This window comes from Atractosteus spatula, chromosome 22, assembly GCF_055471065.1.
Source record: "Atractosteus spatula isolate fAtrSpa1 chromosome 22, fAtrSpa1.hap1, whole genome shotgun sequence".
Lineage (NCBI taxonomy): Eukaryota > Metazoa > Chordata > Actinopteri > Semionotiformes > Lepisosteidae > Atractosteus > Atractosteus spatula.
Genome location: NC_142727.1, coordinates 7,404,410 through 7,425,260, shown reverse-complemented (window position 1 = coordinate 7,425,260; position 20,851 = coordinate 7,404,410). Strand labels below are relative to the sequence as shown.

At 43.6% G+C, this 20,851-nt stretch overlaps 1 protein-coding gene across 3 annotated transcripts; it reads right to left on the bottom strand.

Moving 5' to 3' along the window:
- Positions 1-474: 474 nt before the first annotated feature.
- On the bottom strand, positions 475-10,746 carry bicdl2 (BICD family like cargo adaptor 2). 3 transcript variants are annotated; one of them, XM_088939633.1, is made up of 11 exons: positions 9,003-9,134; positions 7,727-7,911; positions 7,107-7,643; positions 6,328-6,543; positions 4,870-4,986; positions 4,332-4,478; positions 3,981-4,127; positions 3,503-3,577; positions 2,776-2,849; positions 2,106-2,220; positions 475-1,420 (listed from the first exon to the last, which is right to left on the bottom strand). In XM_088939633.1, the coding sequence occupies exons 3-11, from the start codon at positions 7,416-7,418 to the stop codon at positions 1,226-1,228; spliced, it is 1,398 nt and encodes a 465-aa protein (XP_088795759.1). In that variant the 5' UTR covers positions 7,419-7,643; positions 7,727-7,911; positions 9,003-9,134; the 3' UTR covers positions 475-1,225. The 3 variants fall into 3 exon arrangements, with proteins under 3 accessions (XP_088795759.1, XP_088795760.1, XP_088795762.1); XM_088939634.1 differs by lacking the exons at positions 7,727-7,911; positions 9,003-9,134 and adding an exon at positions 10,596-10,746; XM_088939636.1 differs by lacking the exon at positions 7,727-7,911 and having other exon boundaries at positions 9,003-9,070.
- Positions 10,747-20,851: the final 10,105 nt, after the last annotated feature.

Genomic DNA, 20,851 nt, shown 5'->3' with positions numbered 1-20,851 from the left:
AAGAGATTCCTGGTAATAGCTGGTATTGGGTATTGCTGGTAGCTGTTATGGTGTAGCTGGTATTGGGTATTGGTAAGTGAGTGTACTGTATATATACACTGTATACTAAATGTATATATTCTAGAGCTTTTCTACAATACATTCTCATTGCACATTGTTCTTCATGTTCTGAGCATGTGCTCATGCCTCTCGCCACCTTAGGAGAGGTAGGCCTATCACAGAAATATGCAGGAGCAGAGTTAGTAATCACAGCTGAGAGGTGAAAAGCTCTAAATACAATTCTAGTGAAGGAATTAATTGACTTGGGTATCTGGTTACACTCATTCTGTCCTTTACTCTCTGACTCCCAGAAAGCCTCTCCCTTTCCCAAGACTTCAGTGTTCAGATCCCTGCTGCTGTCATCTTTATTGTAAGGAGTGTGACAGATTTCCATTCATTCTGCATGCCCTCCCGCACCTACCTCAAGAAACACACTTTAAAGAGTGTTGGAAGATTTTATTCAGCTTTATAGATAGTGGAGGAGGATTTTGCCATATGTACATGAACATTGCAGTTCTTATATAACTATACATCTGCAAAATACTTTGTTCTACATATAAAAATATTTTTAGATAAATAACATTGGCTTCCATAATATTAATAAATCGTGCAAATATTTTCAAGGGTTGGAAAAATGTGAGCTGGTGCTTGTGTTTTTTTTTTCCCTCGGATCGGTTGTTTTGCCTTTTTGTAAATGATAACACAGGGTAGACCCTAGAAACCGTGACACCATCTCTTATTTCACCCAGGTGTTTAACGGACTGCCACACAACAAGCTAATCAGGGGGTTTTAGTCTGATTCTAAAGTTGTAAGTATGAAATGAGCAGGATAAGATTTTTTTTTTTCATTGTTCAAGTGGCTACCATTTTTGAGGTTCTCTGGTTTGGTTACTGCTTAGTCTTGGTTCAAGCTGCAACAGTTTCTGAGGGGAAGGGGGAAATAAATGGGGGTTGCATAAGTCTCTGAGGCTCATTGGTGAAGCACTGTTAACTTTCTAACATAATTTTCTACTGTAGTTCTTCCTCATTCCCTTTCTGACCCTCTTCTCTTACATCCTCATTTTCTTTTATTTCATCCCTGCTTTCCTTGTTTTTTTCCCTATTTTTTTTCCAATTTTCTGTCCTCTCTCATCTGTTTGCCTGTATCTTTCTCACCTCTGTCCCCCAGTGCCTCTTCCATTTTCCCTCAGCTCTTATTGAAGAGGGAGGAGAAGAAGCTACCCGTGCCTCTCTCCTCCTCTTCGCCTCTCCTCGCCGGCAGCCTGAAAGACCTGCTGGTCCTGGCATTCCGCCTGATGGACGCCCTCTTCTCCTTTGCTCTCTCCTCCTCGCCCTGCGACTGCGAGCGCACTTGTTGGCCGATGAGCAAACTCATGTCCTCCTTAGAGGGAGAGGAAGAGAGTCAGACTCTGGATGGGTGAAACGTAGATTAAAATAATTTGAAACTGCCAGATCAGCTCATTGGGTGTTAGTCGGATGACAAAAAAATGCAGGTCAGCGCTCTTTTCATTTCTCAGTAAATCACAGTTCCTGTTTTTGTTTTTTTTCTTTAAGAGAAAACATTGTGTAATCCTGTTGAAAGAGTTAGCCCTGAGAGGGAATGGAGGACAAAGCAAACCCTACAGGCGCGATGTGTTTTTCTGGGTCTGTCACCACCTGTAATGCCCAATTAGCTGAAATGTGTCACCAGCAATGCCAATATAGTTTCTGCAGATAAAGCCTACTGACTGCTGTTATTTTCTAGTGGTATAAAATCTTTACTATTATTGATCCTAATCAGATGGTGCAGGGCCATGTTCACCATGCTATACCAGACAGCCCTGAATGAACCCTGAAAGCAACAGCTTTCTTTACAAAAGTCTGCATCAGACCTTGCATGACATACAAGGCTGAGCCACACCCCAGAACTGCGGTGTTTGGTTCTGCTCTGGTTTGTGTCAAGTGTTCTCTCGGTGTTGCTCACTTCGTGACAGAGCTGCATGTTGGGAATGTCACAGACGTGTGCAGGAATGTCAGGGGAATTTGTTGTTCATGAATTGTTTTCAAGAGCAGTGCCCTCTCTGTACCTGCCAGGCCTCCAGCTCCTGAGACAGCGCCACCTTGTGACGGATAGTGTTGAGCAGCTGCTGGTTGAGGGAGTCTCTCTCTTCTCTGACACGATTCAGTTCCTCTTCTAGAGCACTGGAAGGAGTAAGGGAGAAAGAGCTCTTTAATATGATGTTTACTCTGAAAAGATGTACTGTGCCAGAAAGACTAACTGCAAGTCATCTAGGCTTCTAGATGATCTGATCTAGGCATCTAGATCTAGAGACTGAGGAGTTTACCAATGTTTAAAATATTAGGACTCCTAAGGAATCTCATTCTTGCTGTTGTTATGTACAATTCAGACTGAGTATGCTGAAACATCCCTGTGACTGGCTGTGTTATTTATGGATTCTGTGTTTTTTACACATATTGCCATAAAAGATATTGAACCTAAAAATCAAGAGTCATGTATGCCAAGGAACAATTCCACTGTTTTTATACATTCATTAATTTTCATTTTTTCATACATTCTCTTTGGTTCAGGATCCTCTGATTTTGCAACAGCATGATGCTTGATTTCCATGATTGTCAGCTCTGGTTCTGATCCAGGAAGGCAGAGCACCAAGAAAGAATGGCACCATCTTGAATACTGTGCCTCACAACAGCACTGCCGGACTCAGAGCCCCTCTCTCTGTCCTCTTGTGTCCTTACCTGTAACTCGGCTGCTCAGAGAGCTGCCTCACTTCCTTTCTCAAAGACTCCAGTTCTCTCTCTTTGGACTCAAGCTGAGGAGATAGTAGCAAATCACAATGTGAGCTGATTTTAATAATGTTAGTGATGTATACAGCTGGGAGTTCAACCCACAACCATCCCGTTAGTGCTTTCTCTTCACTGCAGCCTACAACTGCTGTTCACGTGAAGTTCAGCTACATCCTCTTTCTCTTCATATCACTCTGCTAGTTTAGCTGTTGCTCTTAACTACCCTGTAGGGTTTTCTCTAAATCCACAGTAGTTTTTTCAGAATGACACTAGTTTTGGACAGAGGACTCCCCATCAATTGAAACATCTCTACCATTTCTCAGTCATGAGGCCCATGACAAGACCTAGTTTTTGCCCTTTCCTCATCCTGTGATGCCATGAACCTTGTTGTCCACTTTATATGTCCAAGACTCTCTGGAGTCCTGGTAAGGAGCTGGTGGGGACTAATAATGTGGTTGAGGTTCCATGAAGAGGAAGATAAATTATTTTTCAGCAATGTGATGATCTGACATCAGTTAGAGGTGAGCTCACGCTCTGCAGGAGGACTAGGAAGGGCTGTCTCCAGTACAGGACAGGCTGGGGAAGGCTTTGCTGTGATTGTGTGCTTCGTCTTGTGCTAGAGATGGAGCCCTCCTTGAACAGGAAAAGGCAGAGAGAGGTGCTTGAGAGAAGACCTAACCTCTTCCTTCAGCTGATGGATTTCCTCCTCCCTTTCTCTCAGGTTCTCCACTGGGACAAAGCTGCTGTCCTGTGCCTGAAAAAAGGACATTTTTTATCCTTGGAAACGGTAAGATTGTTAATCTGATTGATAATTGTATACGCTTCTGCAAAATGCATTTTTTTGCTTGACTGATTATTCTTGCATTAACCTTGAGAATACTGTACAGTGTTATTTTAATTGTAATGTCACCACAGTAGATACATTCATTGTTTCTCTTTGCTAGCTGCTTTTCAGTGGAAGAAATGTCAAAGGGAAATACAGGTCATCACCTCCTCCAGCCTGCTACTCAGGACAACTTTGCTGCAGGCTCTGTGCTGACCCTCGAATCGTGAGTCTGGTTTCTGTGCACTTACTCCCTTTGCAAATTAATGCCGACACCCAAATTGCAAAACCTGGGCTCAAAGCAGTAACGATCCGTGTTCAGCATGGCGGTTACCTGGGTCTGCTCGATCTCGGACTTCAGCGACCTGGCCAGGGAGGCGGGTCCCGCGAGGCTGATCTTCTCCCCCAGTGCCTGGACTCGGCTCTGCAGGCTGTGGTTCAAAGTCTGTAGCTCGAACGCCTCGCTCCTTTCCTGGGCGAGCTGAGCACACACACACACAGAGAGATCCGCAGCCGGCTTGATTACACAAGGCCAGCGGGCTGCGGAGACAGGGGAGGCAGCAGCGAGGTAAGTAGTGCCACCTCCTTTTTTAAAGCCCAGTGAAAACTGCAGTGAATTGCCCGTCACTTTGGCCAAGTCTTTCTTCGTAGACGTGAGCTGCTCTTCCCTCCGCCACCCCCTTACCTCTCTCTCCCGCTCCCGGTCCCTCTCCTGCAGCTCCAGGACTCTGTCCCGCAGCCCTGCGCTCTCGGCACGCAGCCGCACGTTGTCCTCATGCAGGGCCGCCAGCCGTCGCTCCCCAAGGGCAGCCCTCTCCTGCAGCACGCGGTTCTGAGAGGTGGGGGAAGAGCACAGTGTGTCATCCAAGCAAACTTGCAGAAACTACGCTCTGCACCATCCACCTCCAGGCACAGCTGCACAGCTGCTTGATTTCACCATGCTCCAGTGCAGACTTACTAAAAAACCTTAAGAAAGACTTTTTCAATAACCTCTTAGAGAAATTAACAACACATATAACATGACATTACCACCTTTCCAAGGAAAATAACAAGCACGTTCATTAAGTACTGCATTGAGAAATAATATTCTAACAATAAAGGTCTGTTTTCTGATTATTTCATGTGACGCCTAGGAAACATCAACACATGAGGATCCCTGGCTGACTGCGTTTTTGACCGTGAGGGCTGGGCAAGAGCCCTCTAAGTGCCAAGGGAGAGGGTACCTCTTTCTGCAGATTCTCCACCCTGGCAGTGCTGACTGAAGAGCTCAGCATCTTCTCCTCGTACTCCTCTCTCAGCGAGCGCAGCTCTGAGCGCAGGCTGTGCTCCACCATCACTGCCTAAGAGAGACGGAGAAAGGAGATGAGTGTGAGGGGACACACAGGCAGACAGAGGGAGAAACACAGGGACAGAGGGGCAGAGACAGACAAAAAGACACAGGAGACAGACAGAGAGCTGTCGTCTCTTCAGTGGCAGAGATGCCAGCCTCTCTGCAGAATTAGCTCTGACATGATTGTGAATTTTACAGCGTGGAAGGAAAACAGCAAAGTTCAACACATGATGGCCTTCTGAAGGCTTTTTTCTCATGGGCAACTTAAGTGAGGAATCTTTAATCATACAGGCACCGCATGCAATGTACTGTTTCACCTTATGTTGGCACCTAGACATGTCTATTTCACTTGTAAAGCTACTTTCATCCACAGTTCTACAGTATGTTGAAGATATTTTCTCCCAGCAACTGATTTATTTACAATAGCACAAGGATCTGTTAGAGGGCAGTATGATAACTTAGACTTAGACAATGATAGAAAAAGCAAGGACTCCAATCCTTCTGATCCCAGAGTGCTGAGACAGGCTGGGATGTTCCTTGATATCTGTGTCAGGTAGAGGTGTGGCATGCTATTCCTCCTTCACAATAGAGGGATCGGCGTACCGACGTAAAAAATATTGCGCAAACCCTGTTGGGCTGCATTCCAGTGGAATGAGGAGGTCACAGAGCAAGGGAGACAGAAGAAGGAAGAGGGGCGTAGCCATAGAAAAACACTGTAGGCAGAGCAGATCCAGTAACCAGATATACAGTACACAGCATCGTCCTCTACACGTCCTTTTGAGAGAGCTTTATAGAGCATTGTGCAACAATGAGCCCCTGTTCTGAAGTCGTGAGAGTACAGTCTGTGGCGTGCCCAGGTCAGGGATGTTAATCAAACATGCACAGGAGCTGTATCACTTGGTGACACAGACAGATACTTTATACACACATTCCCATTAAGTAAAATGCTACAGATCAAAGAAAGTGGGATAGATGAATCTGTTGTGTCTTTGCTGTATTCCGGTATATTGGATTTTTAAGAAGGAGGAGTGCAGTTAATTTGCTACTAAGTGTAGCTCTAGAGGTAGAGTGTATTGGACTGTGAGTTACAGATCTTAACTCTTCTCAATGGGTCCAGAGAACTCCCAGCCCTGGACTTCACCTTGAATGCACAAGAAAGGTTTCTAAAACTTATTTAATTGTTCAAGGCTTAAACTTTTTTTTCAAGCTTCAATTCAATTCAATTAATTTTTTATGGCGCCTTTTACAAGGTTGCCCCAAGGCGCTTAACAATGCAAGTGACCATACATTGTGTGAATACAGAACAGGACCCAGAGAGCAAACAGAGTGAGCGAGAGAGCCGACAGGTCACCTCTGCCAGCTGCTCCACCAGTTTCTGGTTGTGACTGGACAGCTGCGCCAGCTCCTGGCTGCCCTCTCTCCTCCGCTCCCGGTCCTGGCTCTGCTGCTGCTCTAGCTCTGTGCGGAGAGCGCCGAGGTCGGCCTCCAGCTCCGCCACACGCTGGGCCCACTCCAGATCGCTGGCCTCCAGCCGCCGCTGCAGCTCGTGGCGCTTCTGCTGCAGCCCCTACAGGAGAGGCAGACAGCGTCAGAGCCGAGGCCCCAGCCAGGCAGATGGGACCAAACCCCTTCCACGATGAGCTAGTATGAGACAAACACTGACTGCTATCAGGACTCTGTTGAGGGAGTGACATGTTGTGGCAAGACCCTGAGGTAAAGCACTACTGAATTTCCTCTCAATCCGAGTATTCTCTATCCCAGAGGCTGGCAGCTTGTCCACAGCGCTGGATTGTCCACAGTGGAGAACACATTTGCACAAATGAAATCAAGCTGCAGTGTAATATTATCTGCTGCTATTGCTTGGAAGGAGGCACAACTGCTGTCAGGACCAGTTCCCCAGCTATGTCATGAGATTTAGCTGATGGTAAATGTCAGAAGTGTCCCCAGAGTATCTGAGACTTTCTGCTGCTGATTTGCTCTCCAAGTGTCTTAAAAGGTGCCAATTTGGCAAAAGACAATGTAGGTGTGAAAGAGTGGAGCAAATTTTACAGCTTCCACAGTTGCTCTGTGAGTGGCAGAGGGGCTCCATGGGCGTGTAGCATCATGACTTTGGGAGCAATGTTCACTCACCTCAATCTCCCTCTCCTTTTCCTCCAGCTGTGCTCCCAACTCCTCATTCCTCTCCAGCAGGGCCTGGCCTACCTCGGCCGCCAGGATCAGGTCCCGCTCCAGCAGGTGAGGACCGGAGTCCTCCTGTGAGGCGGCGTCCAGCTTGGAGCCCAGGCCCGGAAGGCCAGGCACCAGCAGGGACTCTCGAGGTTGGGAGGAGAAGGGGAAGAAGCCCTCCTCCAGGAGGGGAGGGGGCAGCCCGTCTCTCCTGGACAGAACCTGCTCTCTGCTTGCCCTCGCTGCGTCTGAGCCCCTCCACAACACATCAGACATGGCAGTAGCCCTCAGGGTGTCCCCACCATCACAGCCCAGCACTCAGCACTGCCCCCTGGTGGTACACAGCTGAAGTGTGACTCCTTAGGACTGCTTGTGAAAAGCTCCAGTTTTAGTAACAGGTGGTCTTTATTCACCATCAAGGCTGGCTCTCTCTTTTAGCAATGATAGAGATGGCAGATGGTGACTAATGGTAGACAGGATGGAGCTGAGTCAGTGTTTGAGCTGTGAAGAAACAAATTAGAGGTTAATTCCATGTGAAAAGAAAATAACAGTTTTGACTACAAAACATTCTTTATCTGTCTCACCTCTTTGTGTTTGTTGGAGCTAGAACCCTTTTCTCAATTGCTAAGAGATGGTGTCAGCAGTTCTATCCCTTTTTTCGAGTTCAATTTCAAAGGAATTCTAGGTGTGTACACTGGAATCTTTTATGGAATTCTGTGTTCTGGGTGGAATTCCAACTCCACGCACTGTGGTCTGGAGAGAGGGGTCTCTGTGAGATAGAAATATAGCAGTAATTAATACTTGCATGTTATACGAGTCACACCCCTCTGTCTACCTGCATTTCCCCCTTTTAATAATGGACTGCAGAGGGACGAAGGTTTTTTTTAAATAGTGTATCATAAACAAATTAGTTAAAAATAACACAGCATAAACAAATAAGTGACATTCATGTCTGTTCACTAACTGGTTCACAACCAGCTAGTCTGTGAGAATGATAAGAACATTTTTTTCTTGGCATGACATTTTTGCTTTCTTTTTTAACCTCACTGTGTGTATAGTGATGCAGAGTCAGGGAGTGATTGCTCACGCTGGGTGAGTGGGTTTACTGCAGTCCTTCACTGCTAATCAGCTGCCAGGCATTCCAGCAGCCATTAAGCCAATGGACTGCACTCAGATTTCTGGTTTTTCCTGCTGCCCTGGCTGGTGCAGCAGCCTGGGGCTGAGATTGCAGAGATTGTTCAGGCACACCCGAAGGCTGGGACTGGCAGACCAGCTCAGCACAGGCATTGCACCTGGGCTTTGGGCTTCAGCTGCCTCCCTCTGTAACCTTCCGTGCTTCTTGGCTTGGGTTTCCTGACTTGATCTTCACGGGCACGGTTAAATCTTCACAAACTACACTTGGTAACACAACTATCAGAGGCCTGTTGGATGGCAGCACTTCAGGTACACTTCCACCCCCACCTCCCCCCTGCCCGCTGGATGCTCTACGTCACACGTTCAATCAAACACCCTTATGACATGCTCTGTGAGGACCTCTGAACACAAATGCTGTTCAATTTAATTAAAATTCATATCCTCCTACCCTCTGACTTCCCTGCTCTCATCTTCATTCTTTCTAATGTAAAATCAAATCAAATCATTGTCTCACATGTAAAAGTTTTTTATCCAGTGTTTCTCACTCCACTAAACAGCAAACAGCATAAACCCCTCTGGTTTCACCCTGCTGTGTTTCACCCGTCTGAGGTTGGCAGCTCTTCAGCCTGGCACTCCGTTCCCTGACCCCCTCCCATTCTCCCGTCCCTCTCTACCACATCCCGTTAATCTATGCTGCTGTCTTTTCCCTTCCAGGCTTCCGCTTACCTGAGAATCACCTGCTGGGCTCCCTTCTCTGGACTCGCGGCTTCTGTGTCACATTTCAGTTTCTCTCTGTGTCTCGGTCTCCCAGCGACGCACGCCCAGCGCCTTCATTCCCCCTGTCCCCGGGGGCAATTCTCTCTGAGCTGGGCAGGCCTTGGACACGCACTCACAAGCACGCACACACACTGTCCCACGTGCTCGCACAGGCCCGGCCTCCTGTCGCTACAGGTGAGTCAGACAGGTGCATCGCAAGCCACACAGGCAGGGCCCTTGACATCTCCGTTACCAGGCCTCTGTTTCCTTCCATTAGTCTGCTTATTGTTATAAAGGTCACAAAGGACCACTTGGCCCATGTTGCCCCTCTGTAAAAAAAAATCCTCCCGTTCTAGGTTTTAAATGCTCCTCTAAGTCCGGAATATGAAACATCTCCTGGTTTCCTCTTAACGCCTTCCTTGTTTTTTCTTAAGAAAAATGTACCTCAGCACCAGGTGGGCTGATTAATTGAGTGTTAGCCATTAGCTTCAAGGACAACATCTAGTAAAGAGAGTTAAAGATCAGAGCCAGGTTCAATTTTGCTTAACTTCTAACACCTGACTATATCAGGTTATAAGTTAATAATAATGTCTTTGGTACAAGTCTGCTTCCTGACTGAAGAGGTGAGGGATCTTATTGGCTAATGCTTGGTAACCAAATATACATCTTATTGCAGTTATGGGTAAAGTAGCTGGATTTTCTATTGTTCAGTTATTCAGGGCTCTTTCTATGGAAGGAAGCCTTTCTTCCGTTTCAGATGGCTGGATGTAAAAACACCCAAAGAAGGCTCCATGGCCGAAACGTTGTGTTTCTTTTCTTCTCTTTTTTTTTCTTCTCCTTTCAGCATGGAATAAACCTTTACTTGTTCCTTTGCAACTGTGTGAGGTCTTTTGAAAACCTTTGTCCGTTATACTCTGTGCGTATGAGGAATAAATAACATGATTTACATTCAGTTTCAGAGTAACTCTGAGAGGACTCTACAGCTGTCTGTCAGGTCCACTGACAGTACCTGGAAGGGGGACTCCTGGGAAAGCTAAGGCTACTGCTGTAAGAGGTGTTAGTGGGGCCAGTAGGGGGCGCTCACCCTGCGGTCTGTGTGGGTCCTAATGCCCCAGTATAGTGATAGGGACAGTATACTGTAAAAAAGCATCGTCCTTAAGATGAGACATAAAACCGAGGTCCTGACTCTCCATGGTCATTAAAAAAACCAGGGCTTTTCTCAAAAAGAAGTAGGCTGTTACCCCAGCGTAGCCCTCAGGGTGTCCCCACCATCACAGCCCAGCACTCAGCACTGCCCCCTGCTGGTACACAGCTGAAGTGTGACTCCTTAGGACTGCTCGTGAAAAGCTCCAGTTTTAGAAACATGTGGTTTCTATTCACCATAAAGACTGGCTCTCTCTTTTAGCAAAGATTAATGGTAGATAGAGATGGTAGATGGTGATTAATGGTAGACAGACAGGATGGAGCTGAGTCAGTGTTTGAGCTGTGAAGAAACAAATTAGAGGTTAATTCCACATGAAAAGAAAATAACAGTTTTGACTACAAAACGTTCATCTGTCTCACCTCTTTGTGTTTGTTGGAGCTATGAACCCTTTTCTCAATTGCTAAGAGATGGTGTCAGTCCGCAGTTGTATCCCTTTTTTCGAGTTCAATTTCAAAGGAATTCTAGGTGTGTACACTGGAATCTTTTATGGAATTCTGTGTTCTGGGTGGAATTCATATGTTATATGAGTCACACCCCTCTGTGTACCTGCATTTCCCCCTTTTAATAATGGACTGCAGAGTGAAGGAAGGTTTTTTTTAATAGTGTTTCATAAACAAATAAGTTAAAAATAACACAGCATAAACAAATAAGTGACACGCATGTCTGTTCACAAACTGGTTCACAACCAGCTAGTCTGTGAGAATGATATGAACATTTTTTTCTTGGCATGACATTTTTGCTCCCTTTTTTTAACCTCACTGTGCATATAGTGAAGCAGAGGCAGGGAGTGATTGCTCATGCTGGGCGAGTGGGTTTACTGCAGTCCTTCACAGACTTGTACTTCTTTTTTCTCAAAAAGAAGTAGAGGTGTTACCCCAGCGTCCTGGCTGAATTTCCCCCAGGCCTATACCAATCATGGCCCCCTAATAATCCCAAGCTACAGTATGACCTGGCTTCATCACTCTGCTCTCCTCCCCACTGAGAGCTGGTGTGTGGGGAGAGTACTGGTGCATCATCCAGGTGGGGCTGCACACTGGTGGTGGTGGTGGAGGGGAGTCCAAAGTCTGTAAAGGGCTTTGAGTGGAGCATCCAGAAAAGCGCTAAATAAGGGTAGGAATTATAATAAATTGCATGTTGGGAATGCTAGGTTGAACTCCACTCTTTGCTTTTTCAACATTTTGTGCTGTATGGTTTGTATTTTGGATGCAGAAGTAAGCAGTTGATAAGATTTAAAAAATCTTTATACTTTTTTTTTTTAAAAAGTCATACCACCCAACATGACCACATTTTAAGAAAATTGTGGAGAATGACTCCTAAGGCCCAGGTGTGGTTGGTGTGGTGCAGGGCTGGTTGGTCCTATCGCACCTGATTCAGGGAAGATGGCGGATGGCTTAATATGAAAAAGGAGGCTTATGTGATGTATGAAAAGTTTCAGTGTTTATTTTACGATATTACGTATGTCGTTAATCCTGTTTCAGACAACGTACCGAGACAGTCGTGGGAGCGTAGAACCCCACATAAGGTATGTATGACTTTTTAACTTTATTTGAACAGTAAACATAAACGTATGAAAATATGGTTTGGTCCATGGATTCATACTGAGAAGGTTACGAGTTTAATAAGATAGTTTTTACTGTACACAGTAAGCTTCATTTTATCTTATCTCTTTTGTCTCTAAAAAACTTTATGCTTTTTATAAAGAATAAGATGTATTTTACACCTAGCTGATTTTACCGGTAATCAAGATCGCTATCGAAGTTAGCTTCGATATTCAGTTTGGAACGTCAATAGCGTTTCCCGAAACATCCTTTTGGTAGTTTGATAGAGATATCAAACTACCTGCGTGTTTCCAGTGATTTGTAAATGTTTTCACAACCTTCACTTTGTGTTACGCGACGGGTTCGGCGAGGATAGAGACAGGAATTCAGGCTCTTGTTAACTGAAAACACGGCGCTTTATTAATCGGACGTGCGTCCGGCCCAGCAACCACAACAGAGGAAAAGACAAATGGGCTACAACACACTGGGGTCAATTCGGGTACATTTACACAGAGTGTAATTGGGTACATGTATAAAAGGGGTACAAAACCAGGGAAACTATTTACATGAGTCCGGGCGATCTCACCACGGTGAACACCGGTTCCGCCATTGGTCAGCTGCACTGGCCAGCGGCTCTCCTAGTCCCCGCCCTGGCCACTACTACTCCCGTCCTGCCCCTCGTCGCGCACCCCAGCCGGGCGCTCCTCGGTCGCAACGGAAAGCGAGGGCGCACTATCTGCACCGTGTTTCCAGTGATTTGTGAATGTTTTCACAACCTTCACTTTGTCATTTTTACGCCATTTTTTCAGTCACGCATGTTCTCATGTCAATACCTTTGCAAGGGAAACTCATGAAGACTTCAAACCAGAGGCATTTTAAAGACCGCAATTTGTGAAAAATTTCACAACCTTTATGTAAACTAAGCAAGCAGCTAATAGTCTTTTTTATAAACTGTCGTGTTTTTTGGGGTTATTTTTTTATATAACTTAAACACAGTTGAACAAAACACAAGGAACCGCGCTTTAAGTTAACTTTTACTAAATCCCTTAATATCTGTCCGTTTACACGTCAGCCAAATTCTAACGTTCATGCTTACTCTAGGGATTGTCTCACAATTACTAAACTAACTGAAACATAAGGGAGTGTGTTAAAATTACCTATCATGACATCTTCCCTTTTTTTCGAAAAAGTCCAGTACTTCTACTTTTCATTTACATACAGATATGCATAGCTTTGACCTGTTAGTTACAATCATCAATTTTCTTTTCAGTAACAAATCACAACTGTATACACATTACATTTTAACTTAGACTAGTCTCAGTGTCAAAACAGTTATACCTTTTTTTACTTGATTCCCTGGCTGTTTGTGGTATTCTACAAGTTGAATTGGTTGTTTTATGTGTTTCACTGCTTTCTTTTGAATCTTCTGATTGTGATGTTTTGTCTAGGAAGATATCTCGCCGATTCCTTCTAAGCACTGCACCATCTTTTGTTTCAATAATGTAAGATCTTGGTTGTACATGTTGCTTAACTTTTCCTTGAATATTCCATGTTTTTGTGGGATTTTCCTTTACTCTGACTTCTCCTATTTCCAGTTCTGGAGGAATTCTGGTTCCTCTGTCATAATACATTTTTTGTTTTCCTTTTCTGGTTCCCTCTCTTTCTTCGCACTTCTTCTTCCTTTCCAAACTTCAGCGGGTCTTCCTTCATCGATAGGTTTGATTTTAATCATCTTCCCATGAGCAGCTGTGCTGGGGAAGCTCCATGTTAAAGTGGTGTACTATGATACGCTAGAAGGCTCTCATAGAAATCACCTCCACTTTCTTTATATTTTTCATTTCATCTGAATTGACCTTTCTACAAGTCCATTAGATTGAGGAAAGTTTGGACGTGACGTGATGTGTACAAAGTTGAACTGCAGACTTGTGAATTGTGGTCCATTGTTGCTAAAAATCTCATTTGGCACTCCATGTCTGGAAAAAATAGCTTTCAGGCATTGTATTACTGCTTCACTGTTTGTACTATTCAATGCACGCACTTCAGGATATGCTTAAAATAATCAGTAACTATTAAAAAATTATTTCCCATGACAAGTAAACAAATCTATACCTACTTTTTCATATGGCCTACCTGGTACAGGATGTGGTTTTAATGGCTCTGCAGCATTATAAGGTCTATATTTCAAGCATAGTGTACATCTTTCTACTTCATTAGTTATATCTTGATTAATCTTGGGCCAATACATGACCTCACGTGCCCTTTTCAATTTCCAAATGCCCTTCATGAATTTTCTGTAGCATCTGCTTCCTTAATGACGTTGGTATCACAATTTTGCTACCTTTATATACAGTATGATTCCATCCACAACTGTAAGCTCTGCCCGACAGCTCCAGTACTCAGTCACTTGTGGGTGGCAGTCATGCTTGTCTTCTGCCCATCCTTGTAGGATTACTTCTTTCAGCCTTTTCATTGCTTCATCTTCTCCTGTCTCTTTCCGAAAAAAGCTGTGTTTTGCCGTCTGACACTGACATCACTGTTACAATCATGTCCATGCTTCTACTGCCTCTGAGTTCTTCTCTTGATGTCTGTGTATTTTATATCTACTGCACCCGACGGCGTCGGCCGTAAACATCCATCTTGTTACGATACAGAAAAATAAAAGCAGTCAGTGATTTTTTAATATTATATTTACAAATTTATTTTCAATATCAAAACAAAACAATAATTATAATTACAATAACTTATAATGAGTAAAGAAAAAAACCCAAAAGTTCACTTATGCAAGAGTCCCTATCTGTCAATGCGTTTCCGTCTACAGAATCTACAATTCTGTAGATTGTTGTTTCTAGGATTTCCCTTTCAATTTGTGTCCACCAAAACAGATAAACAAGAGGCAATATCCCTCAATAAACAGTAAATCCAAATATATATTGTATATTTAGACCTTTTTTTGTCACGTGTTCCTTCTTAACGATTTACATAATCATTCTAGTAAATTCTGGTCAAGAAAATTCAAGATAACACTAATTATTTACATAAAGCAATGTTATTTACAAATGATGAATATTCTAGTAAATCAAAAATATTTTCAAAGGTAATTATTCATAACAATCTGCCTGGAGTGAATGTTACGTCCAGGGTGTATCTCTGAAGTTTAATCATCATGCGTTGAACACGTAGTTGACAGTGATTGAGAGGTTTTTTAACAAAGCAATCAGTGGTTTGTGGTCTGTTTCAACCATGACAGCTTGTCCTGACACAAACTGATGAAACCTTTCACAAGCAAAACATGCTCAACAACACCTTCTGTCACGGATGTCGGAAGGGACAAACCGTGGAGATGCAGGAGAGTGGAAAAAGACCCATAAGCGTAGCGGCGGAACAGGGGATTAGCCCAGGCTCAGCAGTTCAGGAGTCATATAGAAACCTATGCCCTCAGGCAGCGGACGTGGGGCGAGCTGGTACTAGGCGAGTCTCAGGAGATCCGAATGTCAATGCTGAGCGAAGGAGAATAAGAGACCCGGAAATATATAGCCCCAGAGAGAGAAACACCGGAAGGACAGCAAAGCACAGGAAACTAGGGACAAGACAGAGTAGGAGCACCCTCAAATAAGTGAGCTGCACAGCACTGGGAGGAGAAAAAAACTCATTTAACTGAAAGGAAACCTCCGGAAGTCCATGGCTGAGAGCTGCCTCCTCCTCCAGGTTATAAACCTTTATTGGGTAGAGGAAGGGGGGGTCAGGTAGCGCGCCGGAGACTTAAAACAAAAAAAGACAAGCAATACACAAGCACAAACAATGACAGAAATAAACCTGGGAGACCAGGGTAACAAACCACAATAAACAGATAGGAACCAAGAGTTCCACAATACAGGGGTCAGCGGGACCAGACAGAAGGGGAAATCAGGAAGTGAAAAATCAAAACACCAAACAAAAAACAAAAGTAAAAAGACAAAAACCCAGGAAAAATACAGCAGACTGGGCAATAGGCACGTTCACATTCTATCACTGATATCGGAGTGGACAACCCGAGGAAAGCCAGGCCGCAGCCCGCTCACAGGCACGGATGTCGGGAAAGGTGATATCCAGCAATTAGAATGGGAGAGGGAAAAAAGGACACCACCCTATCACTGATATCGGAGTGGACAACCCGAGGAAAACCAGGCACACGGTCCGCTCATGGATGGATGACTGAAGTGATATCCAGTGATGAGGACAGGAGGGCCAGCTTAACATTCAATCACAGATGCCAGAATGACAACCCGAGGAAAGCCAGGCCACACCCGCTCACAGGCACAGGAGTTGAAAGAAGCATCCCACGATTAGAATAGGAGAGCACCGCTCGCCGGGTCAGAAGGAGGCTCAGCATTCTGTCACGGATGTCGGAAGGGACGAACCGTGGAGAGGCAGGAGAGCGGAAAAAGACCCATATGCGTAGCGGCGGAACGGGGGATTAGCCCAGGCTCAGCAGTTCAGGAGTCGAATAGAAACCAATGCCCTCAGGCAGCGGACGTGGGGCGACCTGGATGCTAGGCAGGTCTCGGGACATCCGAAAGTCAATGCTGAATGAAGGAGAATAAGAGACCCGGAAATATATAGCCCCAGAGAGAGAGACAGCAAAGCACAGGAAACTAGGGACAGGACAGAGTAGGAGCGCTCTCTGGCTGCAGAGGGTGTGACACCTTCTCTATTTGCGCATATCTTGTCTCTGCTCCAGTAAAATGCATATGCTACTGGCTGCCATGTTTCTTAATGCTTTTGTAATAGTACAGCTCCTAATACATATTGTGAGGCATCTGATGAAATCTTGATTGGTTTATGTGGATTGTAGAACTTTAACACTGGATCTTTGATTAGCAGTTGCTTGACCTCATTCCATGCTCTCTCTTGCTCATGGTTCCAACTCCATTCAACATTTTTCTCAGTCAGTTGTCTTAGAGGTGCTAATATTTCTGATAGATTAGGAATACATGTTGCGAGATAATTAACCATGCCTATGAATCTCTGTACATCTTTCTTGCACTGTGGCCTTGGTATATTTTCAATAGCAGATACTTTGTTTTATCAGGACGAACTCCTTCACTGCTCAGAATATCTCCTATGAATGTCAGTACCTTTACAGGTAAAGAGTAAACTTCAAATTTGCTACTCTTGTAGCATCCTGAACTTTTTTCATCCTTTCATTGTGCTCTTCTTTTGAAGATCCCCACACAATGATGTCATTGTGTCCAAAAGATGTCCAAAAATCATATGTATTGTTTTGTGGTAGACCTCTGGGGCTGATGCTATTCCAAAAGGCAATCTCAGAAATCGATGTCTGCCAAAAGGGGTATTAAACGTGCACAACGTGGAACTAGGTTAATCAAATAGGTTCTAGTTGCCAAAATCCAGAAGATGCATCTAATTGACTGAAATATTATGCATTTGCAAACTGTGCCATAATTTCTTCCCTTGTTGGCAGTTTAAAATGTTCCCTCTTAATGGCTCGATTCAGATCTCTGGGATCTAAACATATTCTTAATTTACCATTCTTCTTTTCTATGATAACCAGAGAGCTCACCCATTCAGTTGGTTCCTCAACTTTCTTGATCACATTCCTGCTTTCCATTCTGTCCAGTTCCTCTTTCAGTTTGTCCTTTAGGGCGAAAGAAACCTTTCTGCAGGGGTGAATGACAGGAGTTACATTTTTGTCTATGCTTATATTGTGCTCCCCAGGAAGACAACTGAGTCATTTAAATAGCTCACTATATTCTTGCAGCAGTAATTTGTAGCTCTCTACATTAATAGTAAGCACTCTCTCAATCAAGTTCATTTTCTCACAGGCAGACAAACCTAAAATTGCCTGTACATCTTTTGGCACAGCTACAAATGATAGTGGATATTTTTTGTTTTTGTACAGAACACTAGCTATGCATTGCCCTTTTACAGGTTTTTCCACTCCTGAATATCCGGTGACTTTTACTTTTGCTTCATGTCAACTTGGTGTGGGCTGCAGTTTCCTAAATTCCTTTTCAGGCATGATGTTCACTTGTGCTCCAGCATCTGGTTTAAATGCAATTACTGCATTGTTCACTTGTACCGGGATAATCCACTCTTTCTACCTTTCACTTCAGTCAATCCATCTACATAAAATTTCTCAACTTTAGTTTCCTCTACTAGAGTATGCACCTGGCTTAGTTTTCCTTGCGATTTACAGCAGTGTGCAAAATGGTTGTTCTTTCCACATTTCTTAAAAATTTCTCCATATGCTGGACATTGTCTAGGAGCGTGCTGTGATCCACAACGTCCACAAGCATACTTTGTGCTATGCGTTGGTTTTTTATTTTTCTCAGTAATTGCATACATTTCGTGCTTTTTTGTTCACCACGTGTACAGTTTTCTTCGGTGCACATCTCATTTACTTGCACTTTTATTGTTTCTGCTGCGTTGCATATTCATACTGTTTTTTCCAAATCCAAATCTTGCTTTCTTAGCAACCTTTCACTGAGTGCGTAATCTGGTATGCCACAGACAATCCTATCTTTTATTAGAGATTCTGTTAACTCTCAAAATTCACGTTTTACTCCGCGTTCATAGGTCAGATATTGATCAACCGTTTCACCTGGTTTCTGTACACAAGTGAAGAATCTGTGTCTTTCATAAGTCACATTTTGTTTCGGAATGCAGTGTCTTTCAGATTTATCCAGTATATAGTAACATCTAACTTCATGTGTTCTCCGGGTTCAAACTGAAAATTGTTATGAATTTCCAGGGCTTCCTCTCCAATTATATGTAATAAAATGGACGCTTTTATCACTTTATCACTTTTTTCACCGCACCAATTGCAGATAAATATAATTCGAATTGCTGTTTAAATCGCTTCTAGTTTTCAGCAAGATTGCCTGAGAACTGCAGACTTGGGAGTGGCTGTAACTTCTCCAGTATAATTTTAATAATAATAATAATAATAATAATTGCTTACACTTATATAGCGCTTTTCTGGACACTCCACTCAAAGTGCTTTACAGGTAATGGGGATCCCCTCCACCACCACCAATGTGCAGCATCTACCTGGATGATGCGACGGCAGCCATAGTGTGCCAGAATGCTCCCCACACATCAGCTCTCAGTGGGGAGGAGAACAGAGTAATGAAGCCAATTCATAGACTGAATCCGTGCTGGACACGGAAAAGTCTCAAATAGTCTTAGAATGTTTCCCGGTGTGGGGATGTTATCATACAGTGATAATGAAGTAGAATTTAATATTGCAGAGCAGTGGTTCTCAAACTTTTTGGACCAAGTACCACCCCTGATCAAACCAAAGCATCAAAGTACCACCTACAAGTCATCTTGTCATAGGAACCCCAGAAAATCTAATTGACCAACATGAGCACACGTGAATGAACACACTCACATACACTTATAATAAATATTATAATGAACTTTATTAGATATAGCGCCTTTGAAGATGGCTTCTCAAAGCGCTTTATAGAATGACAAAAGGAACAACAACAACAATTAAAAATAAACAATAAAAAAGCACCACTTCAGTGAGAGAGGTGAGCCTGTTTAGTCGAACAAAGCAGATGTGAATTCATTGGTCGACCCTTGATTCAATTCACAACAGAGTCTAACAGGTTTTAAATCGTTAGGCATTTTCTTGATGGCCAAGGCCTCCTCGCGGTGGATGCTGCAGTTCATATCTGGAGCAACCTCTCTAATTCGTGCAACTACACCGCTGTTTCGGCTTGTCATCGCTCTAGCACCATCTGTACAAACTCCGACGCATTTTTCCAGTCGATGCCATTCTCTTCGATACATTCATTCAGAAGCTGAAATATGTGCTCTCCTGTAGTTCCTGTTGGTAGCGGCTTACAGAACAGAAAGTCCTCATGGGACCCTCAAACTCTTATAGAACGTAAACGTGCAAATTGGCCAAATCACAGGCATCTACAGACTCATCTAATTGCAGTGAAAAGCATCTGCTCATCTTAAAGGGCTCTATCAGCGTACTTTTGACTTCATCCGCCTTATCAATAATTCTACGAGTGACTGTGTCTTTCAAAGGGGGCAGCAGGTCGAGCTGTTTAGCAGCTTTTTCTCCACACATAATACGTGTCAGCTCTTTTGCCAATGGTAAACAAAGTTCTTCACAAGTAGTGTGGGGCTTACCTGCTTTAGCACGCTTGCATTTTCCCCGTTTCCATCTCAGAAGTTAAAAGAAGTTTTTATATCATGCGCATGGGAGTGAAACACAGAGACGCTCGGTGTATTTTGTTCAAATTAACCTAAAACAGTCCTTAAATATTTTTCTATTCTATATCACGCTTTCCTGTGCTCACAAGATTGCCAGTGTTCCAAAACCATGCACATTCTCCTACCTCCCTGTTTGCTGAAGATAACTTTTTTTTTAAATACAATTGGTCACTTACGTTCGTAGCAAACATTCCTATACAATGGTATAGAATTACATAGTAGCTCTTTTGTCCACTCAAGTATGCCCAAGTACAGTACATAGGCTGCGTATTCGAAACAAACTATGAAAATATGAAAAGTCGTCCCAATTTTTCAGTGCAAACAACAAATTTTCAGGGTCATATGGCGTACCATCTGGCAGCTCTGATACGCATACCATAGTTTGAGAACCATTGTTTAGAGAAAACGGAATGGGATAAGATGCAAAAATCCGAGCAATGGCTGAACGAAACGAAGTTATATATGCAGAAAAAGAAAAAACAAAAGAAGAAATAGAACGCCTTAGACAGAATTTGGGAGAAGGGTGGGAATTAGTGTGGAGATTTTTTAAAACTAATTGGAGAAAAGTAACAGCATGTCAGCAGAAGAAAAGTGAGGATGTTTCAGATTTTACAGAAAGGTTTATAACTTTATGGATAGTATACTTGGAGTTAGCCGATGAAAAATAAATTAATGAAGATATTTCCACAGTAATAAAACAAATTTACTTGAGTGGGTTAAAACCTGATGTTGCCAAGAATGTACAACTATGCTTTCCTGATATTACGGAGAGTGGAGACAGATTTGATTTAATAACTCGTGAAGCATGTATACAAAAGTGCGAGCGCTGTAAATGAGAGGTA